At 43.2% G+C, this 26,415-nt stretch overlaps 1 protein-coding gene across 2 annotated transcripts in view; it reads left to right on the top strand.

Annotated features, from left to right (window-relative positions):
* The first annotated feature begins 18,540 nt into the window (after positions 1-18,540).
* Positions 18,541-26,415, top strand: part of LOC110486542 (acyl-coenzyme A thioesterase 1) — a 32,214-nt gene continuing 24,339 nt past the window's right edge. The window contains exons 1-2 of one of the 2 annotated variants that reach the window (XM_021558231.3): positions 18,541-19,347; positions 19,958-20,163. In XM_021558231.3, coding sequence (XP_021413906.3) covers positions 18,813-19,347; positions 19,958-20,163 — 741 coding nt within the window. In that variant the 5' untranslated portion in view covers positions 18,541-18,812. The remainder of the gene's footprint in view (positions 19,348-19,957; positions 20,164-26,415) is intronic. The other variant, XM_021558230.3, reaches the window with a different exon arrangement.

Raw genomic sequence — 26,415 nt, 5'->3', positions numbered from 1 at the left:
AAGGGCTGTGAGAGGAGCTGCCACCTGACCGAAATTACGGATGAAACGACGATAGAAGTTCGCGAAGCCGAGAAAGCGCTGCAGCTCGACGCGTGACTTAGGGACGGGCCAATCAATGACAGCTTGGACCTTAGCGGGATCCATCTTAATGCCTTCAGCGGAAATAACAGAACCGAGAAATGTGACGGAGGAGGCATGAAAAGTGCACTTCTCAGCCTTCACAAAAAGACAATTCTCTAAAAGGCGCTGGAGGACACGTCGAACGTGCTGAACATGAATCTGGAGTGACGGTGAAAAAATCAGGATATCGTCAAGGTAAACGAAAACAAAGATGTTCAGCATGTCTCTCAGGACATCATTGACTAATGCCTGAAAGACAGCTGGAGCGTTAGCGAGGCCGAAAGGAAGAACCCGGTATTCAAAGTGCCCTAACGGAGTGTTAAACGCCGTCTTCCACTCGTCCCCCTCCCTGATGCGCACGAGATGGTAAGCGTTACGAAGGTCCAACTTAGTGAAAAACCTGGCTCCCTGCAGGATCTCGAAGGCTGAAGACATAAGAGGAAGCGGATAACGATTCTTCACTGTTATGTCATTCAGCCCTCGATAATCTATGCAGGGGCGCAGAGACCCGTCCTTCTTCTTGACAAAAAAAAACCCCGCTCCGGCGGGAGAGGAGGAGGGGACTATGGTACCGGCGTCAAGAGCTACAGACAAATAATCTTCGAGAGCCTTACGTTCGGGAGCCGACAGAGAGTATAGTCTACCCCGGGGGGGAGTGGTTCCCGGAAGGAGATCAATACTACAATCATACGACCGGTGTGGAGGAAGAGAGGTGGCCCTGGACCGACTGAACACCGTGCGCAGATCGTGATATTCCTCCGGCACCCCTGTCAAATCACCAGGCTCCTCCTGTGAAGAAGAGACAGAGGAAACAGGAGGGATAGCAGACATTAAACATTTCACATGACAAGAGACGTTCCAGGAGAGGATAGAATTACTAGACCAATTAATGGAAGGATTATGACAAACTAGCCAGGGATGGCCCAAAACAACAGGTGTAAAAGGTGAACGAAAAATTAAAAAAGAAATGGTTTCGCTATGATTACCAGAAACAGTGAGGGTTAAAGGTAGCGTCTCACGCTGAATCCTGGGGAGAGGACTACCATCCAGGGCGAACAAGGCTGTGGGCTCCCTTAACTGTCTGAGAGGAATGTCATGTTCCCGAGCCCAGGTCTCGTCCATAAAACAGCCCTCCGCCCCAGAGTCTATTAAGGCACTGCAGGAAGCTGACGAACCGGTCCAGCGTAGATGGACCGACAAGGTAGTGCAGGATCTTGAAGGAGAGACAGGAGTAGTAGCGCTCACCAGTAGCCCTCCGCTTACTGATGAGCTCTGGCTTTTACTGGACATGAAGTGACAAAATGACCAGCAGAACCGCAATAGAGACAGAGGCGGTTGGTGATTCTCCGTTCCCTCTCCTTAGTCGAGATGCGGATACCTCCCAGCTGCATAGGCTCAGCTCCCGAGCCGGCAGAGGAAGATGGTAGTGATGCGGAGAGGGGGGCAACGGAGAACGCAAGCTCCTTTCCACGAGCTCGGTGACGAAGATCAACCCGTCGCTCAATGCGAATAGCGAGTTCAATCAAGGAATCCACGCTGGAAGGAACCTCCCGGGAGAGAATCTCATCCTTTACCTCTGCGCGGAGACCCTCCAGAAAACGAGCGAGCAAAGCCGGCTCGTTCCAGCCACTGGAGGCAGCAAGAGTGCGAAACTCAATAGAGTAGTCTGTTATGGATCGATTACCTTGACATAGGGAAGACAGGGCCCTGGAAGCCTCCTCCCCAAAAACAGATCGATCAAAAACCCGTATCATCTCCTCCTTAAAGTCCTGATACTGGTTAGTACACTCAGCCCTTGCCTCCCAGATTGCCGTGCCCCACTCACGAGCCCGTCCAGTAAGGAGAGATATGACGTAGGCGACACGAGCAGTGCTCCTGGCGTAAGTGTTGGGCTGGAGAGAAAACACAATATCACACTGGGTGAGGAACGAGCGGCATTCAGTGGGCTCCCCAGAGTAACATGGCGGGTTATTGATTCTGGGCTCCGGAGATTCGAAAGCCCTGGAAGTGGCCGGTGGATCGAGGCGGAGATGGAGAACCTGTTCTGTGAGGTTGGAGACTTGGGTGGCCAGGGTCTCAACGGCATGTCGAGCAGCAGACAATTCCTGCTCGTGTCTGCCTAGCATCGCTCCCTGGATCTCGACGGCTGAGTGGAGAGGATCCGAAGTCGCTGGGTCCATTCTTGGTCGGATTCTTCTGTCAGGTGCGTGAATGAGGACCCAAAAGCGAATTAACAAACAGAGTTTCTTTAATGATGAACACACGTGGGCTCAGATGGACAGGTAGATTCCGACAGGACAGGACAAGGTTGCAGCAAACACGATGATAGTCTGGTTCAGGCATGAGACACACAAACAAGAATCCGACAAAGACAGGAGCAGAAACAGAGAGAGATATAGGGACCTAATCAGAGGGAAAAAGGGAACAGGTGGGAAAAGGGGTGAATGAGGTAGTCAGAGAAGACAAGGAACAGCTGGGGGAAAGAGGGACAGAAACGGTAACCTAGTACGACCAGCAGAGGGAGACAGGGTGAAAGGAAAGGACAGAAACAAGACACAACATGACAATACATGACAATGTACATATTCTTTATCCCTTTACACTTGTGTGTATAAGGTAGTAGTTTTGGAATTGTTAGTTAGATTACTCGTTGGTTATTACTGCATTGTTGGAACTAGAAGCACAAGCATTTCGCTACACTCGCATTAACATCTGCTAACCATGTGTATGTGACATATACATTTGATTTGATTCTGATTTGATTTGATTTGGTGTTGGCAGCTGTCTTCTTCCAGCTTCGGCCTCCCATTGCAATTGTTATTTGAAGTTATTTTTAGACCACAAATAACACATTTCCCTTTTAAAACGCAGGTGCCTTTCTATTTTTCCCTTGTTGAAAAGTGAATTAACCTACAAAGAAGGAGCTCAGGAAAAGTGTAGATTTTACATCCTATGTGATTGTGCTCACCACTTTTCATGAAAAAACATGTGCTCCAGTAGTGTAGAGTGTAGACATACCTAGTCTACTGATGTAAAGAAATGATGCTAGCAAAATGTATATTCTATTTATACACAAAACACTCTCCCTCAGTGAAAAAAAAAAAAAAAAGTGTGTTTCTTTGAAAGTGCTGCAGTTTGATCCAGAGTCCTATACATACAAAAATCAGGTCCAAACTTCCATCATGAAGACATAGGGATTGTACTCATGAAATACTCGATTATAATACTACAAAAACCAAGCCTCAAGAGAAATGATCTCTGTGGAATACCTCAAAATAACAATATTTTATGTGATGTCAGTGTGCTACTCAATGGATTGCTCTGGTAAACCAGTGAAATATATATGTTTTAAGTTAAACAAGGAGAGATCATTTTCCAATGAGGTTTTCTCTGTGAAGAAGTAAACATCATCCTAGATGAAGTGGGTGACAGAGACCATCTGGTTGCCTGAGTCATAGCTATGCCGTCTGCTTTAGGAACAAACAATCCCTTCGCAGAGAATACAATGCACTGTCATTGTCACTGCGTTACGCTACTATGACATCTGGCGCTAAAATATGACCAGTGGCAAGGAGATGGCGCTCACACACAACTCACTCACTGTGCGATCAATCATCCATTGTGTTTCAAAACTCATGGTAATAACTGTAAATAAATACTATGGTAGTCATTAACCCAATCAGAGTTGAATTCTCCCTCTACTTTAGTCTGTGGCACAAATGAGTCTGACCTCAGTAAATGCTCTTCTATATCCTACTGTTGTGGTGGGTGTACCTTTTCTTTCTGTGTCACTAGTGATGATCTGGTACTCCTCAGGGTGGTAGCAGACACTTCTAACCAGAGTATATCTGTTGTTTCTATTTGTTTCACTATTTCACTGTTTCACTGTTAGTATTTGATTATATTTGTTAAACTATTAGTCCTTTCTTCATATCAATAGCATTGTAACCAGATTTTGTTATGAATAAACATGAGCCAATGCTTGTGGTTTTTGAAAGCGTTGTTTATCTGGTAGGCCCTAACACAGTGCAGTGGTTTCATGCCCACTAATTACCTTCTACGGCATAAAGGTATCTATAATAAAATAATTTGGTGGGTGCTTATTGTCCTATTTAATGCATGTACAAGTGTGTATTAATATGCATGTGTGAATTGGAAATGTGTATTTTTGCATATCCCAACCCTCCTTGAGACACCCTCGGAAAGTGGGGTCACGGCCAGGGTTTGCCATTATCAACGGTGACCCTATATGTACTTTGTAATGCTCATGGTTCTTTATATCCATCATTGTTGTTTATCGTTATCGCCATGGTGCTTTATCTCCATCATTGTTGTTTATCTTTATCTCCATGGTGCTTTATCTCCATCATTGTTGTTTATCGTTATCTCCATGGTGCTTTATCTCCATCATTGTTGTTTATCTTTATCTCCATGGTGCTTTATCTCCATCATTGTTGTTTATCTTTATCTCCATGGTGCTTTATCTCCATCATTGTTGTTTATCTTTATCTCCATGGTGATTTATCTCCATCATTGTTGTTTATCTTTATCTCCATGGTGCTTTATCTCCATCATTGTTGTTTATCTTTATCTCTATGGTGCTTTATCTTCTTGATCTTTACCTGTCCCTCCCCTCCCGCTGGCAATCCTCTTGCAGCCTCTGGTGGTGGCAATGGCTGTCACTCACACCCATGCTGTGGGCGTTGTGCACAGTCATCATCAGCCTGCCAGTCTCAGGAGTGAAGCCACAGATCTTACCATCATTCCAGGCTGAAAGAAAACAACACAAAATGTCAATGACTGGGAGAAATACAAACATGAATGTGTGACAAAAAGTGTTGTTTTTCTTTCATCCGAGTTAAAAATGGCACAACTGTTGTTGCCCAACTAAATCACCACCAGAGGAGTGAACAGAGGAATGTATTTACATTTCCAGACAGCAGACGGGCTGATAATAGAAAGCCCCTGAGTTTCTGCTGCTAAGAAATGGAATGGGAAATCCACCACTGATGATGCTCCTTCCGCCAATCATGAATTCCACAGCGTTGCAGCCAGGTCATGTTGGGCACAGTGATATGTAGCACTTCTTTAGAGGTTTCCATATGCCATGTCTAGATGTCATTCTCAGAACGTGGCAAAGAGCTCAGATGAGCCACTGTGAGATATACATCAAGATATATATGTTAATTTAAAACACTTATTATCAGTCCATAATGAATTGATCTAGCTATTGACCATGACTATGATAAATATCATGCTTAACAATATCTACTTTGGAGGACACAGGACATGACTTACAGTAAATGATAGTATAGCCCCCTCTACTGGTGTCATTTCAAAAGGCAAATGGGCTTCAAAATGAACAGCCAGTCAAGCAGAATCAGTTCCCTATTTGCATTCAGTAGGGGACTGAGCCTGCACACAAATGGAATGTGACCTTTTAGCCTGTTGTGTCACTCACATTGTTCACAGCGCTGTTATGGCTGGTGGTGATCAGGTGATGAACTTCTCTTTGAAGTCAGTATAATTGAAATGGTAGATCTGTGATCTGTGACCATTACCACGGGGCGCTATGGATGTCACACCTTCTCCTGCTGAACCTTCCTGCCAAAGAGTAGAAACCAAAGAATACACATACAGGTAGTATTCATTGAGCAGTACAGTGGTGTATTAGATGCTTTTAGAAGATGCACACAGGATTACTGAAGTGAGAGAATAACTATAAAAAGTGAATAAAGACCTCCATTCCAGACACTTGACTCACTTGATGTGTTTGAAGTTGGATGAGGCTCCTGAACAGAGGGAACGTGCCATCTCCTGAGCCGACAATATGTTGCCTGTCTTCATCACAGATTGTGTTCACCCCATGTAGACAACAAGGGGAAATGCATGCTGAGTTCTGAGGTTTTTACTGCAGTCTATTTTACTAAGCCAGATATTAAACTCCTCCAACTGTGTTCCTTTTTTTAATTTTTTTTTATTTTATTTTTACCCCCTTTTTCTCCCCAATTTCGTAGTATCCAATTGTTGTAGTAGCTACTATCTTGTCAATCCAGGGTTTATACACACATCATTGGGTCTAACGGTCATCTCGCGCCAAACTGCGCATGTGCATCCGTCAAATCAAAAGGCACTCCTTCGATATAAAGTTGTTTTTGACGAAAATGAAAACGTGTCAGTTTGTCACATTGGCGAGGTTGGAGTAATAACATGTTCACCTACACAAGACATTGTCTCGAATCTAGGTTGTGCCTTTACATTTCGAGAAAATTAACAATAAGGAAGAATATTTTACATCTCTCATTGACTGCTCAAACCACGGTCTGGTCTGCGGAGCCTGCTTCACAAGCGTTCCCGGAAGTCTTGGGGAAATTAATGTTTTGTAGGATCCACTAACTGGGATATTATTCTGGATTTTTTTCTGATCGATTGATGAACACAGTAATCAGTTCAGAAGAGATTACTAAAGTCTAGCTAGCTAGCAAGGACGTACCAGTATAACCAATAACTGCATCAAGATCAATAAGTGAAACATTTTGTGTATATCCAACCTACTGGTAAACGTTTACGAAGCACTCTCACTTTTTAGCTTCGACACCGACTGGCAAAAAAGTTTTTTTCACAGCCCTCCAGGTAGCAACGCTTGGCCCAGGAGCACCTCTGTGCATGCGCGGACAAAACATTTGACCCATATTTGACCCCGTTGAGGGAGAGACTACAACGTTTCAAACCTTTCAGTGGACTCAACCTTCTCTCATGATTTTGGCCAATAACTCATGCAGCAGCGTGAAATGTGTGATAAGTTTGACAGAAACTCTGAAAATAATAAATGTTATTTATATAGCGCTTTTCATTACGCTCCACCGTCCAGGCAAGCACACTCTCCTCCACTTCTCCTTTTATGGCTCCTCCAAGACCCAGAATTAAGCAGAATTAAGCATTATATAATAACTTATCCTTATGGCTGAGTTCATACCTATTCTTATATCATCAGTGGAATGCTCTTTTCTCTGTTGGAGTTTTGCATAATGTGTTGTGACTCAGTGCCCCTTGACACCTCAATAAAAGTGGTCATGCAAGGGCAGCCACTTTGCAGTGTAGGGGTCTTTATTGGGGTCACATCTGGCTCTGTGTGGAAGACACCCATTTATGACCATGTGAGCTGGATCGCAGGCTTCTTTGCCATGATGACAAATGAGGGAAAACGGTAATTATCCTGTCATGGTCATGTATGACCTTTGGCACCTTAATGAAAGAGCGTATTTAGTGAAAAGCTTCAGTTGACCTCTAGAACCGCATCGTCGGGAGAAATGTGACTAACATCGAAGATACAAGACTCACTCTTTCTTTAGAATGTCTCACACCAAAGATTAAATTCATGTGTCCAAGTATTTGGTATAGCCTAATACACACCTCTTTATGCAGACCTTTGCCAAACTGTGTTGATTTCTTTTTTCCCCCCATTACCTGCAGAGGGCAGTATTTTGAAGGAACTGATGGGTTCACTGAATTGTTTTTCATTCTGCAGATTTTGTGACCACAGTGTCAGCACAAATCCTGATGAATGAGCTCCCTGCTTGTTATGACTGACATGGGACTGTGGCCAAAGACAGACACCAGTGGAAGAAGATTGTTGTGGCAGGTAGCCTAGTGGTTAGAGCATTGGGTCAGTAACTGAAAGGTTGCTAGATTGCATCCCTGAGCTGACAAGGTAAAAAATCTGTTGTTCTGCCACTGACAAGGTAGTTAACCCACTGTTCCTAGGCTGTCATTGTAAATAAGAATTTGTTCTTAAGTGACTTGCCTAGTTAAATTTAAAAAAATGTCCCGCCCAGGACGAATAGGACTAGGTAAAGACACTGACACACCTTCTCACTGATTTTCAATTGTCAATTTTAGTGCCCATTGTCTTATTTTGATAGTACTGGCTGTTGAAGAGAAAGCAATGTTGTGCCATGTCATTTTTTGTTGCAACAATGACAATTCAGTCCAGAAGATAAAACCTGAGGACAGTCAGAACACAGCAATTCCTGCAGATGGATGTGTAAAAAGACAGAAGAGGTGTAGGACAATAGGACACCATGTCGTCACTGAAATATCTAGATCAACAAAACATAGCCGGATCTTAAACTGATCCCCATAGAATTTAAAGTGAACAGACAAATCCATCATATAGAACCCTTCGAAACCTAAACCTAAAAACAGTGAAACCTAAAAATCCCAGTGTTGGGTCTCCGTGTGCAGTGGTGATGTTACAGTATTTACGCTCTAGTAATCTAAGCTTTCCCCCCCTCTGATACCGTTGTTCAAGAACTATTTGAGGAACAGCGTGTTCATTGAAGATTAGCCAGGAAAGAGAGGAGACAGGGCTCCACCCATTCTAAGACATTGTAGTTCCCCCTACACGGGCAGCCCTGAGACCCTCTCCTGGCAGCACTCCAATGTGAACACAGGCCTTACATGCGCCTGATTGGCTCAGCAGGTCTCGGCAGGTGGCTAATTGGATAAGCTTTTAATCTTCACACTATCTCCGCCCTGCTGGATCAGAGGCACAGGGAGGCAGAGATCAGTCCTTTGGTTTAATACTTAGTAAACATTTCAGGACTTAAACATTATAACAGTAAACATTATGGACAACAGAATCATGACTCACTAAAGATAACTAACAGGATGATTTCAGATGATAATGATGATAATGATTTAATCTCATTTGGGGACTGTGGATTATGTGACCATTTTGACCTCATGTAAGCATATTTTTTAATCATGTTTTGATTGGAATCAGACATAATTAAAATTAAATTAAATTAAGAGATTTAAACAAATCTGAAAGGACAATGTAGACAAGTGTTGAAGTCTCTGTTATTCTACTTGGATTGCCTCAATTTACATAAAGTCCACATACTGTGAAATACAGTTGTTTTTTACCAAACCACAAATAAACTCTTTCTCATCTGGCTTCAATGGCCCTGCACTGCCTGTAGACTGTCATTCCAGCAGCCTTCTCTGAGACAGCACAGAAGTGTTTATAAAGTATACCCACACAGGCCAACAGAGTAATTGATCGCTCCTCCACTCATCCGGGAGCGAGTGGTAATCTCCAGTTACTATAGCCATAAGTTGTACAGATGTTTCCATATGAATCTGGAGTCCGTTCACACATAGCCTATCACACATACTGTAGCATACAACCATGCATTACTGATAAATGTTAAAATATCAGTGTTACACAGTGGTGGCTGAACATGTTGGCTAAGGCATGGCATATACCAGGGAAGAGGACACAGGGGGGTATCTGTGGGTTCCCGTTGGGGTGGTGGTTTATTGCCGGCTGTTTGAACCACATGTTCAACTTCTCCAGATGGTGGAGATGTCTTTGTGAATGTGTTTCAAATTAAATCAAATTTGATTTGTCACATGCGTCGAATACAACAAGTGTGGACCTTACAGTGAAATGCATACTTACAAGCCCTTAACCAACAATGCAGTTAAGAAAAAAAGTGTTAAGAAAGTATTTACTAAAAATAAACTGAAGTAAAAAAGAAAGAAAGAAAACAAAAAGAAAAAATAAGGAAAAAAGAAAAATAACAAATAATTAAGGAGCAGCAATAAAATAACAGTAGTGAGGCTATATACAGGAGGTACCAGTACAGAGTCAATGTGCAGGGGCACAGGTTAGTCGAGGTAATTGAGGTAATATGTACATGTAGGTAGAGGTAAAGTGACTATGCATGGATAATAAACAGAGAGTGGCAGCAGTGTAAAAATGGCCATTTGAGTAACTGTTAAACAGTCTTATGGCTTGGGGGTAGAAGCTATTAAGCTATTAAGGAGCCTTTTGGTCCTAGACTTGGGCGCTACGTTACCGCTTGCTGTGCGAGAGCAGAGAGAACAGTCTATGACTTGGGTGGCTGGAGTCTTTGACCATTTTTGGAGCCTTCCTCTGACACCGCCTAGTATATAGGTTCTGGATGTCAGGAAGCGTGGCCCCAGTAATGTACTGGACTGTACGCACTACTTTCTGTAGCGCCTTACAGTCAGATGCCGAGCAGTTGCCATACCAGGCGATGATGCAACCAGTCAGGATGCTCTTAGATGGTGCAGCTGTAGAACTTTTTTGTCGTGTTTGGCCACGCAGTCGTGAGTGAACAGGGAGTACAGGAGGAAACTAAGCACGGGCCCCAGAGTTAAGGATCAGCGCGAAAGACCTGTTGTTGCCTACCCTTACCACCTGGGGGCGGCCTGTCAGGAAGTCCAGGATCCAGTTGCAGAGCGAGGTGTTGAGTCCCAGGGTCCTTAGCATAGTGATAAACTTTGTGGGCACTATGGTGTTGAACGCTGAGCTGTAGTCAATGAACAGAATTATCACATAGGTGTTCCTTTTGTCCAAGTGGGAAAGGATAGTGTGGAGTGTGATTGAGATTGCGTCATCTGTGGATCTGTTGGGGCGGCATGCGAATTGGAGTGGGTCTAGGGTTTCTGGCATGATGGTGTTGATGTGAGCCATGACCAGCCTTCCATCAGAAATGAATGTACTTCTTGTGTACCAAAATGCAATGAGGCTGTTGTGCATTGCAGTGCTTTCTGTGTGGTGCATACGTTGGATTTATCAAATGTATGCATCAAATTGTATGTGTAGATTGCTTGACAGAAATGGTAGCAGAAGTTTAATGTTGAACTTCGTTTCACACATATCCAGATGATGCTGCGTACCATTTTGCGCAGTGATGCTGTAGGTGTGATTGAGGCATAACAGAATGATCCCAGTGACCTGGACTTCCTCTGATATATGTGTAAGGTGTCCCTTCACAAAATCCTCCATCGTAGTCCTCTGAATCCTGCGCTTCAACATCTCCTAACGGGGTAAAACGTGCCCAGGTGCCCAACGTTTAGATAATTTCATTTACAAAACTCCCCAAGGACTTAAATGATTTATTTCGATAAAGCCGTCCAGGTGAGAATAGTGAGAATTCCTCCCAGGCATGATCAATCAGTCACTTGCATGAACCCAGTCGAATTGGTTATTAGAAAAGCAAATATAAAACTTTCCTTCACACATATTCAAGAGAGGAGGATGGCATTGGCATTTCTCTACAAGTAGGGTGAGTCAACATGCTTTGCTACTTGCAAGCATGCACGCACGGACACACGCACAGACACACAGACAGACATCAGTACCATGGACAGCCACATCATATTTAGCTGATGTTGATTGGACTAAATTGTTTAAGGTATATTTTGATTGGCACTGTATTAGACTAAGCATAGGGGATTTGATGATTTTAAAATGGTGCTGGATTAGTGTAGGCAGCTCCTGTTTTTCTTTGCGACTTGCGGTAACTGTCTGTGGTTCAAAATCAATAGTTGTTTAGTAGTCCAAAAATGTCGGGAACATGAACTTGCTTGACCATGCTGTAGGTCATAGAACTGTTTGTTAGCCTATATGCAATATGCTTTGTGGACTTCACCTGACAGATGTTGCTCCCTGCTCTGCGGTTTTGTGATGAAACACTGGTGTGGGTGAATTTGTTCTGCCACTGTGTCTTTTATTGTCTCGGCCTTAGTCCTATATAATACAGTGGCAAGGCATTTGAACAAGCAGGGTATAGAGCAAACAAAACACAACACATACAGTAGGTTGTAATATCGCAATTCTTTCCTGGCTTGGTTTCCCCAGTGGTGTAAAGTACTTAAGTAAAAATACTTTAAAGTGACCTTTGCTTCCTTTGAGTTTCTGAGGGAAACTTATAATCTTCCCAGAAGTAATTTTTCAGATACCTACAAATTAGAGACTATGTTAGAAAACACCTACCAACATTTGGGAATGCTAAACCTTCCATGTTAGACGGATGCATAAAAATATGCCCCACCTCAGATAAACTGATATCGCGTCTATATGATGCTTTTCAATCTGTTAGCACACCTTCTACAGATGCCATCAAGGCAAAATGGGAGGAAGAACTAGGGACTGACATCTCGGTGGCAGACTGGGAAGAGAGCTTGGAGTATATCCACACATGCTCCATTAATTCCAGACATTGTCTCATACAATTCAAGGTATTACACAGATGACACTATTCCAAAACTAAACTGCATAGGATATTTCCTGATACATCCCCTACATGTGATAAATGTCAGGCTGCGCAGGGTAAACTACTCCACTGCTTTGCCCTATGCTCTAGCTTGCATGGTTATTGGTGTGGAATTTTTGGGATCCTCTCTGAAGTTTTGGAGACTTCAATAGATCCAGACCCGCTTCTGATAATCCTGGGAGTATCTGAGTCCCTAAACGGATTAACCAACCCCCAAAAACAACTAATCTCGTACGGTCTCATCTCGGCAAAAAAACTAATCTTGTTGTTTTGGAAAAGGAGGGAAGCGCCCTCTACCAAATTATGGCTCAGTGAATTGGCAAACACTGTACACTTAGAAAGAATTAGATATATTCTGAACAATAAATGATCAACATTTGATCAAATCTGGCAGCCTTTCCTCTCCTACTTGGACGAGTCGGCGCTGTGAATTTGTACTTATTAACGCACTCTCAATTGTAATATTTTAATCTACCTTTGGGCAGAATGTGCTGGTCCTGCCACCCGAGCAGTTGGGGGGGGGGGGGGAGACAACATCTTCCCTCTTTCTTTCTACGTGTCCTTGTTTTGTATGTCGTGTTTTGTATCATTTGGTTTGCACCCAGAACTCTGGGTCTTGTTGTTCCTGTATGCTCTTTTATGTTTAGATAAGAATTGTATACCTGTCTTGTATAACTATACACCATTCTTGTGTGTGTTTAATGAAAAATATTTGAAACAAAAAATATGTTAAAGTGCTACTTAAGTAGATTTTGGGGTATCTGTACTTTACTATACTTTTTATATTTTTGCCAACTTTTACTTCACTGCATTCCTACAGAAAATTATGTCCTTTTATCTTCATATACAGTGCCTTGCGAAAGTATTCGGCCCCCTTGAACTTTGCGACCTTTTGCCACATTTCAGGCTTCAAAACATAAAGATATAAAACTGTATTTTTATGTGAAGAATCAACAACAAGTGGGACACAAAGTCATGAAGTGGAACGACATTTATTGGATATTTCAAACTTTTTTAACAAATCAAAAACTGAAAAATTGGGCATGCAAAATTATTCAGCCCCCTTAAGTTAATACTTTGTAGCGCCACCTTTTGCTGCGATTACAGCTGTAAGTCGCTTGGGGTATGTCTCTATCAGTTTTGCACATCGAGAGACTGACATTTTTTCCCATTCCTCCTTGCAAAACAGCTCGAGCTCAGTGAGGTTGGATGGAGAGCATTTGTGAACAGCAGTTTTCAGTTCTTTCCACAGATTCTCGATTGGATTCAGGTCTGGACTTTGACTTGGCCATTCTAACACCTGGATATGTTTATTTTTGAACCATTCCATTGTACATTTTGCTTTATGTTTTGGATCATTGTCTTGTTGGAAGACAAATCTCCGTCCCAGTCTCAGGTCTTTTGCAGACTCCATCAGGTTTTCTTCCAGAATGGTCCTGTATTTGGCTCCATCCATCTTCCCATCAATTTTAACCATCTTCCCTGTCCCTGCTGAAGAAAAGCAGGCCCAAACCATGATGCTGCCACCACTATGTTCGACAGTGGGGATGGTGTGTTCAGCTGTGTTGCTTTTACACCAAACATAATGTTTTGCATTGTTGCCAAAAAGTTCAATTTTGGTTTCATCTGACCAGAGCACCTTCTTCCACATGTTTGGTGTGTCTCCCAGGTGGCTTGTGGCAAACTTTAAACGACACTTTTTATGGATATCTTTAAGAAATGTCTTTCTTCTTGCCACTCTTCCATAAAGGCCAGATTTGTGCAATATACGACTGATTGTTGTCCTATGGACAGAGTCTCCCACCTCAGCTGTAGATCTCTGCAGTTCATCCAGAGTGATCATGGGCCTCTTGGCTGCATCTCTGATCAGTTTTCTCCTTGTATGAGCTGAAAGTTTAGAGGGACGGCCAGGTCTTGGTAGATTTGCAGTGGTCTGATACTCCTTCCATTTCAATATTATCGCTTGCACAGTGCTCCTTGGGATGTTTAAAGCTTGGGAAATCTTTTCGTATCCAAATCCGGCTTTAAACTTCTTCACAACAGTATCTCGGACCTGCCTGGTGTGTTCCTTGTTCTTCATGATGCTCTCTGCGCTTTTAACGGACCTCTGAGACTATCACAGTCAGGTGCATTTATACGGAGACTTGATTACACAATTGATTGTATTTATCATCATTTAGGTCAACATTGGATCATTCAGAGATCCTCACTGAACTTCTGGAGAGAGTTTACTGCACCGAAAGTAAAGGGGCTGAATAATTTTGCACGCCCAATTTTTACGTTTTTTATTTGTTAAAAAAGTTTGAAATATCCAATAAATGTCGTTCCACTTCATGATTGTGTCCCACTTGTTGTTGATTCTTCACAAAAAATACAGTTTTATATCTTTATGTTTGAAGCCTGAAATGTGGCAAAAGGTCACAAAGTTCAAGGGGGCCGAATACTTTCGCAAGGCACTGTATTTCCCCAGACACATAATATCGACAGAAACATGGCAAACGTTGTTTATAATCAATCCTCAAGGTGTTTTTCAAATATCTATTCGATAATAAATCCATCGGGACAATTAGTTTTACAGTAGGACCGATTGGAGTAATGGCTACCTCTGTATTTACGCGAGAATCCTTCTGGGAGCATCAGGTGACCACTTGCGCAATGTAGCCGCTTACGGGTATTCTTCAACATAAATGCGTAAAACTACGTCACAATGCGGGAATACGGAGAAAGAGTAATCTGGTTGATAGCTTATTCACTGCTCAATAGGAACTCATTGGAACGCACCGCTTTCAAAACAGGAGGCACTTCGGGATTGGATTTTTCTCAGGCTTTCGCCTGCAACATCAGTTCTGTTATACTCACAGACAATATTTTTACAGTTTTGGAAACTTTAGAGTGTTTTCTATCCTAAGCTGTCAATTATATGCATATTCTAGCATCTTGCCCTGACAAAATATCCCGTTTACTACGGGAACGTTTTTTTTCCAAAAATGAAAATACTGCCCCCTAGTCACAACAGGTTTTAATTAAGTAAAAATAAGTTAAAGTACTACTTAAGTAGATTTTGGGGTATCTGTACTTTACTATACTGTTTATATTTTTGCCAACTTTTACTTCACTACATTCCTAAAGAAAATTATGTCCTTTTATCTTCATATATTTCCCCAGACACCCAAAAGTACTTGTTACATTTTGACAGGAAAATGGTCCAATTCACGCACTTATCAAGAGAACATCCGTGATCATTCTACCGTCTGGTTTTCTTAAGAGAATGCCGAGAGTGTGCAAAGCTGTCATCAAGGCAAAATGTGGCTACTTTGAAGAATCTAAAATAGAAAATATATTTTCAGTTGTTTAACCCTTTTTTGGTTACTACATGATTCCATGTGGGTTATTTCATAGTTTTGATTTCAATGTAGAAAATAGTTAAAATAAAGAAAAACCCTTGAATGAGTACTGTAGGTATGTCCAAACTTTTGACTGGTACAGTAAATATGTATATTTTTTCTCACTAGTAGTAGCGGACAGATATACAGTGAGGGAAAAAAGTATTTGATCCCCTGCTGATTTTTTACGTTTGCCCAATGAAAAAGAAATGATCAGTCTATAATTTTAATGGTAGGTTTATCTGAACAGTGAGAGACAGAATAACAAACAAAAAAATCCAGAAAAACGCATGTCAAAATTGTTATAAATTGATTTGCATTTTAAAGAGGGAAATAAGTATTTGACCCCCTCTGCAAAACATGACTTAGTATTTGGTGGCCAAACCCTTGTTGGCAATCACAGAGGTCAGACGTTTCTTGTAGTTGGCCACCAGGTTTGCACACATCTCGGGAGGGATTTTGTCCCACTCCTCTTTGCAGACCTTCTCCAAGTCATTAAGGTTTCGAGGCTGACGTTTGGCAACTCAAACCTTCAGCTCCCTCCACAGATTTTCTATGGGATTAAGGTCTGGAGACTGGCTAGGCCACTTCAGGACCTTAATGTGCTTCTTCTTGAGCCACTCCTTTGTTGCCTTGGCCATGTGTTTTGGGTCATTGTCATGCTGGAATACCCATCCACGACCCATTTTCAATGCCCTGGCTGAGGGAAGGAGGTTCTCACCCAAGATTTGACGGTACATGGCCCCGTCCATCATCCCTTTGATGCGGTGAACAACATGGTTGGTTAAGGCATGTTGACTAGGGCTAGAGGCTCTACAGTGAAATACGACAGTAATCACTAACCAGGACAATAATGGACGAGGCATATTGATATTAAAGAGAGGCATGCGTAGCCAAGTGAACATATGGGTCCAGTGAGTGGTTGGGAGACTGGGGACACGGCAATTCAGACAGTTAGCAGGCCGATGCTAACACGCTAACAGTTAGTAGGCCGGGGCTAAACAAGCTAGCAGTTAGCAGACCGGAGCTGGCAAGCTAGCAGTTAGCAGACCGGGTTAGCAAGCAAGCAGTTAGCAGGGCTAGCAGTTAGCAGACTGGGGCAGGCAAGCTAGCAGTTAACAGACCGGGGCAGGCAAGCTAGCAGTTAGCAGACAGGGGCTCGCAAGTTAGCCTTTGGGGGACGTCGCGATGGGGTTAAGTCTGTTTTTGCCTCTTTGTGTTGTGACTTCGATAGACCAGTCGTGGAATTAGTAGGGTTCCAAGTAGCTCTAGGTAGCTAGCAGGCCTAGCAGGTTAGCAGAATGGGCCTTCAGCGGGCGTCGCGCCTGAGGGGCCTGTTGGAATCCTCGGGCAGATTATGTCGGTACTCCAGTCGTAGAGGATCGGCGGGGTTCCGTGCCCCGTATCGGCAGTAGAAGGGGTCCGGATATTGTAGCCCAGGAGTGGGCTTTGGTGGTAGCACAGGAGCCCTGGCCGGACTAGCTTCAGGCTAATTGGTGCTTGCTCCGGGATGGAAACGCTAGCCACCCGGGATTGCGGTTAGCTAGTTGCGAAGATCCAGATGAAAATGTTCAGAGTTTGGGGTAGGAATCCGAGGATATGGAGAGAAATCGGTCCGTTGTGCTCTGGTTTGAGTCACGTTGTTCGAACTGGCGAGAGCTTTCCGAGCTAAAGGTTAGCTGATGACCGCTAGCAATGGTTTGCTGGCTGATAGCTGGTAGGTAGTTAGCTGGCTAGCTTCAGTTGAGCGATTCCAGATCCAAAGTAAATAGAAATACTTTAGAAAAAAGCAGATCCACGCCACATTGGGTGAGGCGGGTTGCAGGAGAGTAGTTAGAAGTTGAGGTTTAGGAAAATATTTGTAAAAGATATGCGAAGAAAAGATGTAAAAAGATATATACAAGGGACACGACAGGACAAAGACATCTTACTGCTACGCCATCTTGGAAGTCCATAAGATGACAAGCCTATGTTCAATACAGTAATGTACATTTACATTGTGGTTTGTAAGGATGATAAATGAATACTGCATAAAAAAGTGGTTGTTTTCCATGTTATTTGATCAAGAAAAATATTGAAGTGTATTTTCACCTTTTCATCTTTTGATGTAAATGTTTGAATGTTCGGTTTTGTCCTTTCTGGATTCCATTAGAATGACAATCACAGCGAAAGGGACAGTGAAAAATAAGGGTAGGTTTTAAAAGAATTGAAGGACCATGAATGTAATAAGAAACCTTAGGTGCTGGCTTAAGGCCGGTTTCAACCACTACAGAATGTCCGGTTAGAACAGGGATGAGGCGGATGTCCAGGTTAAGGGGAGTTTAATGGGAGAAGATGTCCACATTCACACACACACATCTGACCACTCATGGTTCAGATAACTGAGAATCATGTCCAGTGAGAACTGACATTAATTATGTGGTTGTTCAGATGCACGCACAATTAAACATAAATAATTAAAGTAGCAGGTTAGGATAATTGGTTACGGTTAGGAAAAGGGTTATGGTTAACTAAAATGCAATTTCTACAAAAGCTTGATTCCTTCTAGCCATGACTGCAAACATACCAAGATATCTGATCATGGCTAGAAGAGATACAGTTTTTGACAAGTTAACGTCAAAAGTCATTTTTAAAAATCATTTTAGCTAACCCCAACTCGTTTCCTAACCTTAAAGTAATTATCCTAACCTGCTGCGTAAATTCTCCTAAACCGCTACGAAAAGTTAAATCTGACTTTAATTTGACAAAAACTGGATTACATCTAGCCATGACCCCAATATCGGTTGAAAGACGAGCTTCGCGTAGGAGTGACCCGAAACTGACGTAAGACTATGATCGTGTTCGAGAGGAGTTCTTATGTACTGTATGATGCAAGGTGATTTGTAGATCCGGCAGTCAACAGCTGTCATTTTGATGCTCTCGAACACGGCCAATGATACTTCGCCATATTTGGTGGTTCGTGGAAAGGTCATGGCTAGAAGGGATATAGCGAAGACAGTATGCTGTGGCTACAGCTTTTGTCAAATTAACGTCAAAAGTGCATATTAGCTAACCCTTAACTATATTCCTAACCTGCTATGTTAATTCTCATAACCTACGAAAAGTGAACTATGACAAAAGCTGTATCCATCTAGTCAAAACCGAGTGGAAATATCAACCGGATGCTTCAGATTTATACATCCGGTGAAACATCTGGCTACTTGTTCTATCTGTGGCCATGTTGCACCAACGGGCTTACGGTGAAGTTATCTCAAAAATATGGTTTATACGGTTTCAAACAACACTGAGGTCGAGTTCGCAACAGGTTTGCGTCCGGCTTCTCCCCAGCCCTGGCTGTTTCTTCGACGAACCGGTACACGTGAAGGTAGATGGACTTTCTCCCCACCAGAAAGTAGAGTTGAGGTCCAAACTCAAGGACGATAAAGGGGTCATTTTCAGAGCTTCCGCTCTGGTCGCTGCAGATGCTAGCGGACAGGTGGACCTGTGTCGCTCTCCCTCTCTGGGCGGCAGCTACACGGGAGTTGAATCCATGGGCTTGTTTTGGGCCATGGCGGCCGAGACTCCACACAGCAAACTGTTAAAAAAAAATGTTTTGGGTTCAATGATGGTTGACATAGAAGTGCTGCATGGGGACACAGGTGAGCTCTTGGCCACAGAGACCAACGAGAGGCGGTTCATGACGGAAGGGGTAAGGAGAATACCGTTGGGCACGAAAGAAGGGAGAATTCGGGGAGTCCTCTTTCTACCACCCGGTTAGTAGGCAATTCAAAATGCCCTGAAGTGGGAAATTATATTTTTGTGTCTATGGGACCAGGATTAAGTTATAAGGAAATAGAAATCCATAGATTTGTATGTACTGTATCCATGCCTGTTTAACGAAAGGGTCTATATTATGATTATAAGTGTCTGAATATTTTGTTGTGAACTCTCCTAAGAAAAGCACAAATTACAGTTTAGAAGACCTTTAAGCTTATACCTTGATCACACGGACAGCGTCATTGCATTGTGCAAAATGGTACTGTGTGCAACATAAGTTATATATTCACCTTCTGCTACCATTTCTGTCAAGCCCTCTACACATTCAGTTTGATGCATACGTTCAATAAATCCAACGTATGCACCACCCAGAACGCACTGCAACTGCCTCTGCAACGCAATGCTGCAAGGCAAACTTCAGGTGTACCAAAATTCAATGACGCTGTCGGTATGATCAAGGCGTTAGATAACAAAGCCTACTTTGCATTGCATAGGTTTTATATATTTAGGCCAGAAAGCATCTCCACCTGCAGTGAGTGACAAAACAGTACTACATTTCTGTTATTCTCTTTCTCCTATTCCTCTTTTATTCCCCAAACCTCACAGGGCAGGGTCCATTCCCCGGTGTACTGGATGTGTATACTCTGGGTGGAGGTATATCAGAGGTCCGGGCCAGTCTGCTGGCTAACAAAGGCTTTGTGGTTCTGGCTCTGGCCTACTATGGCTTCCAGGACCTGCCCAGAACAGTGCCCAAATACTTTGACCTGGAGTACTTTGAAGAGGCTATCACTTTCCTGAGGCAACAGCCACAGGTTAGTGGAGGAAGAAAATCAGTGCCCGTACTCATAAAACATCTGAGTATAGGAGTGCTGATCTAGGAACAGGTTCCTCATGTCCATATAATGTCCAGCACTCTTAACTCTGACACATTGTGAATATAGGCCATTTGTTATATGAGAAGAAAATGTCACCTTGAGGTTCCTCTCACTATGCTTCAATATTTTGTTAGCTGTGGTAAATGCTACTATCTAGTGGCTTCTGTTTGCTCTACACCAGGGGTTCTCCAACTTTTTGGGGGTGGGACCCCATTTGTGTTAGCAAATTCATCAGGGACCACCCAACAGAGGTGAGACCAAGTCCTAAGCAAGTCTTATCTCTCGAGTCAAGTCCCAAGTAATGATGGAAGTCTCAAGTAAAGTTCCAAATTTAATAGCTCAGGTCAAGTCACAAGTCCCTAATTTTGGGTTTTGAGTCCTTAAGTCAATGGTTAAGTGTTTTATGCCAATTTCATTGAAATTGCAATCAGTGATTTTTGACCCACATGTTTGACAAACTGTTTTGACAAAAACATTTTTGGGGGGAGGACCAATGATGCAGAGGTGGCACCATAGGGTCCAGAGTGGTGGGGCAAATTGTTTCCCCTGGGTCTTTTCCTAATCTGGTAACCTAATCAAATCAAATTTTACGAGTCATATTCGCCGACTACAACAGGTGTAGACCTTACAGTGAAATGCTTACTTACTAGCCCCTGACCAACAATGCAGTTAAAAAAATATATAGATAAGAAGAGAGAAGTAATTAAAGAGCAGCAGTAAAATGACACTAGAGAGACTATTTACAGGGGGTACCGATACAGAGTCAATGTGCGGGGGCACCGGTTAGTTGAGGTAGTATGTACATGTAGGTAGAGTTATTAAAGTTACTATGCATAGATGACAACAGAGTAGTAGTGGTGTAGGAGGGGTTGGGGGGGGGTGCACTGCAAATAGTCTGGGTAGCCATTTGACTAGATGTTCAGGAGTCTTATGGCTCGGGGGTAGAAGCTGTTTAGAAGCCTCTTGGACCTAGACTTGGCGCTCTGGTACCGCTTGCCGTGCCGTAGCAGAGAGAACCGTCTATGACTAGGGTGACTGGAGTCTTTTACAATTTTTAGCCCCTTCCTCTGACACCGCCTGGTATAGAGGTCCTGGATGGCAGGAAGCTTGGCCCCGATGATGTACTGGGCCGTACACACTACCCAATGTCGTGCCTTGCGGTCAGTGGCCGAGCAGTTGCCATACCAGGCAGTGATGAAACCAGTCCGGATGCTCTCGATGGTGCAGCTGTAGAACCTTTTGAGGATCTGAGGACCCATGCCAAATCTTTTAGGTTTTGTCGTGCCCTTTTCGCGACTGTCTTGGTGTGCTTGGACCATGTTATTTTGTTGGTGATGTGGATACCCAAGGAACTTGAAGCTCTCAAACTGTTCCACTGCAGCCCCGTCGATGAGAATGACTGCGTGCTTGATACTCTTTTTCCTGTAGTCCACAATCATCTCCTTTGTCTTGATCACATTGAGAGAGAGGTTGTTGTCCTGGCACCACACGGCCAGGTCTATGACCTCCTCGCTATAGGTTTTCTCGTCGTTGTCGGTGATCACAGTTGTGTCATCAGCAAATATAATGATGGTGTTGTAGTGCCTGGCCGTGCAGTCATGAGTGAACAGGGAGTACAGGAGGGGACTGAGCACTGAGAGGCCCCTGTGTTGAGGATCAGCGTGGCGGATGTGTTGTTACCTACACTTACCGCCTGGGGCTGCCCGTCAGGAAGTCCAGGATCCAAAGTTTCTGGGATAATGGTGTTGATGTGAGCCACGACCAGCCTTGCAAAGCACTTCATGGCTACAGACGTGAGTGCTATGGGTCGGTAGTCATTTAGGCAGATTACCTTAGTGTTCTTGGGCACAGGGACTATGGTGGTCTGCTTAAAACATGTTGGTATTACAGACTTGGACAGGGTGAGGTTGAAAATACCAGTGAAGACACTTGCCTGTTGGTCAGTGCATGCTCGCAGTACATGTCCTGGTAATCTGTCTGGCCCTGCGGCCTTGTGAATGTTGACCTGTTTAAAGGTCTTACTCACATCGGCTGCGGAGAGCGTGATCACACAGTCTTCACACAGCTGGTGTGCATGTTTCAGTGTTATTTGCTTCGGAGCGAGCATAGAAGTAGTTTAGCTCGTCTGGTAGGCTTTTGACACTGGGCAGCTCTCGGTAGTGCTTCCCTTTGTAGTCTGTAATGGTTTGCAAGCCCTGCCACATCCGATGAGCGTCAGACCCGGTGTAGTATGATTCAAGCTTAGTCCTGTATTGACACTTTGCTTGTGATGGTTCGTCGGACGGCATAGCGGGATTTCTTATAAGCTTCCGGGTTAGAGTCCCGCTCCTTGAAATTGGCAGCTCTAGCCTTTAGCTCAGTGTGGATGCTGCCTGTAATCCATGGCTTCTGGTCGGGGTATGTATGTACGGTCACTGTGGGGATGACGTCATAGATGCACTTATTGATGAAGCCAGTGACTGATGTGGTGTACTCCTCAATGCCATCGGCGGAATCTCGGAACATATTCCAGTCTGTGCTAGCAAAACAGTCCTGTAGCTTAGCATCTGTGTCCTCTGACCATTTTTTATATTGGATCTAGTCACTGGTGCCTCCTGCTTTAATTTTTGCTTTTAAGCAGGAATCAGGAGGTTATAATTATGGTCAGATTTGCCAAATGGAGGGTGACGGAGAGCTTTGTATGCATTTCTGTGTGTGAAGTATAGGTGGTCCAGAGTTCTTTTTCCTCTGGTTGCACATACAACATGCTGATAGAAATTTGGTAAAAACTGATTTAAGTTTCCCTGCGTTAACGTCCCCGGCTACTAGGAGCGCCGCCTCTGGGTGAGCGTTTTCTTGTTTGCTTATGGCGGAATACAGCTCATTCAATGCTATGTTAGTGCCAGCCTCTGACTGACTGTGGTGGTATGTAAACAGCCACAAAGAATACAGATGAAATCTCTCTACGGTAGGTAGTGTGGTCTACAGCTTATCATGAGATCCTCTACCTCAGGGGAGCAATAGTGTGAGACTTCCTTAGATATTGTGCACCAGCTGTTGATTACAAAAATACATAGACCGCCGCCCCTTGTCTTATCAGACGCTGCTGTTCTGTCCTGCCGGTACATCGTATGACCAGCCAGCTGTATGTTGATTTTGTCATTGTTCAGCCACGACTCCGTGAAGCATAAGATGTTCGTTTTTTATGTCCCGTTGGTAGTTTAATCTTCCGCATAACTTGTCGATTTTATTGTCCAACGATAGCACATTTTCTTGCAGAATGGAGGGAAGTGGGGGTTTATTCCATTGCCTACGAATTCTTAGAAGGCAGCCTGACCTTCGGCCCCTTTTTCTCCGCCGCCTCTTCACGCAGATCACAGGGATCGGGGCCAGTTCCAGAGGAAGCAGTATATCCTTTGCGTCGGACTCATCAGAGTCATGAAAGGAAAACAATTATTCTGCTTGTCCGTGGTGAGTAATCGCAGTCCGGATGTCTGGAAGTTATTTTTGGTCATAAGTGACTGTAGTATTATGTAAAAAATAGTTTTTATAAACAAACAAACAAAAAAACACAATCGGCTGGGGGCACGTAAAGCGTCTCTCTTCTTCTCCGGCACCATCTTGACCAGGTATAAATCGGCAACCTATTGGGCAGTGTTTTCCAAACTCGGTCCTCCGGACCCCAAAGGGTGCACAGCTGATTCAAAAGATAAAATCTTGATGATTACTTGAATCAGCTGTGTAGTGCTAGGGCCAAAACTAAAACGTCCACCACTTGGGGTCTCGAAGACCAAGTTTGAGGAACTCTGATGTATGGTCTGACAGTGATTTTTCTTTAGTAGTTGTAAAAAGGCATTTACAGTGCATTCGCAAAGTATTCATACCCCTAGACTTTCCCCACTTGTTATATTACAGCCTTATTCTGAAACAGATTTAAAAAAATGAATCCTTCATTAATCTACACACAAAAAACATACCTTTACATATTGTTGAAGTTTACATACACCTTAGCCAAATACATTTAAACTCAAATACATTTTCACAATTCCTGACATTTAATCGTAGTAAAAATTCATTTTTTAGGTCAGTTAGGATCACCACTTTATTTTAAGAATGAAATGTCAGAATAATAGTGGAGAAAGGATTTATTTCAGCTTTTATTTCTTTAATCACATTCCCAGTGGGTCAGAAGTTTACATACACTCACTTAGTATTTGGTAGCATTGCCTTTAAATTGTTGAACTTGGGTCAAACGTTTCGGGTAGCCTTCTACAAGCTTCCCACAATAAGTTGGGTGAATTTTGGCCCGTTCCTCCTAACAGAGCTTGTGTAACTGAGTCAGGTTTGTAGGCCTCCTTGCTCACACATGCTTTTTCAGTTCTGCCCACAAATTTTCTATAGGATTGAGGTCAGGGCTTTGTGATGGTCACTCCAATACCTTGACTTTGTTGTCCTTAACTTTGGAAGTATGCTTTGGGTCATTGTCCACTTGGAAGACCCATTTTCTACCAAGCTTTAACTTCCTGATGTCTTGAGATGTTGCTTCAATATATACATGCAATTTTTCAACCTCATGATGCCATCTATTTTGTGAAGTGCACCAGTCCCTCCTGCACCAAAGCACCCCCACAACATGATGCTTCACAGTTGGGATAATGTTCTTCGGTTTGCAAGCCTCCCCCTTTTCCCTCCAAATATAACGATGGTCATTATGGCCAAACAGTTCTATTTTTGTTTCATCAGGCCAGAGGACATTTCTCCAAAAGGTACGATCTTTGTCCCAATGTGCAGTTGCAAACTGTAGTCTGGCTTTTTTTTATGGCGGTTTTAGATCAGTGGCTTCTTCCTTGCTGAGCGACCTTTCTGGTTACTTCGATATAGGACTTGTTTTACTGTGGATATAGATACTTTTGTACCTGTTTCCTCCAGCATCTTCACAAGGTTCTTTGCTGCTTTTCTGGGATTGATTTGCACCTTTCGCACCGAGGTAAGTTCATCTCTAGGAGACAGAACGCGTCTCCTTCCTGAGCGGTATGAAGGCTGCGTGGTCCCATGGTGTTTATACTTGCGTACTATTGTTTGTACAGATGAACGTGGTACCTTCAGGAGTTTGGAAATTACTCCCAGGGATGAGCCGGACTTGTGGAGGTGTACAATTTACTTTCTGCAGTCTAGGCTGATTTTTTTATTTTTTTATTTTCCCATGATGTCAAGCAAAGAGCCACATAGTTTGAAGGTAGGCCTTGAAATACATCCACAGGTACACCTCCAATTGACTCAAATTGTGTCAGTTAGCCTATCGGAAGCTTCTAAAGCCATGACATAATTTTCTGGAATTTTCCAAGCTGTTTAAAGGCACAGTCAACTTAGTGTATGTAAACTTCTGACCCACTGGAATTGTGATACTGTGAATTATAAGTGAAATAATCTGTCTGTTAACAATAGTTGAAAAATTTACTGTCTAGCACTAAGTAGATTTCTCAACCGACTTGCCAAAACTATAGTTTGTTAACAATTGGAGAAGGTGGAAAGTTTAAAGTTCCTCAGCGTACACATCACAGACAAACTGAAATGGTCCACCCACACAGACAACGTGGTGAAGAAGGCGCAGCAGCACCTCTTCAACCTCAGGAGGCTGAAGAAATTCGGCTTGTCACCAAAAACACTCAAACTTTTACAGATGCACAATCAAGAGCATCCTGTTGGGCTGTATCACCGCCTGGTACGGCAACTGCTCCGCCCACAACCGTAAGGCTCTCCAGAGGGTAGTGAGGTCTGCACAATGCATCACCGGGGGCAAACTACCTGCCCTCCAGGACACCTACACCACCCGATGAGCCACTGCCTGTTCACCCCGCTATCATCCAGAAGGCGAGGTCAGTACAGGGGCATCAAAGCTGGAACTGAAAAACAGCTTCTATCTCAATGGCATCAGACTGTTAAACAGTCATCACTAACATTGAGTGGCTGCTGCCAACATACTGACTCATCTCTAGCCACTTTAAACAATGTTACTTTATATAATGTGTACATACCCTACATTACTCATCTCATATGTATATACTGTACTATATACCATCTACTGCATCTTGCCTATGCCGTTCGGCCATCGCTCATCCATATATATATGTACATATTCTTATTCATTCCTTTACACTTGTGTGTATAAATAAGGTAGTTGTGAAATTGTTAGATATTACTGCATGACCG

The sequence above is a fragment of the Oncorhynchus mykiss genome, chromosome 13 (assembly GCF_057628025.1).
Source record: "Oncorhynchus mykiss isolate SJ-2025 chromosome 13, ASM5762802v1, whole genome shotgun sequence".
NCBI classification, from domain to species: domain Eukaryota; kingdom Metazoa; phylum Chordata; class Actinopteri; order Salmoniformes; family Salmonidae; genus Oncorhynchus; species Oncorhynchus mykiss.
The sequence above is the reverse complement of the archived record's forward strand: the minus strand, read 5'-3'. Positions and strand labels throughout refer to the sequence as shown.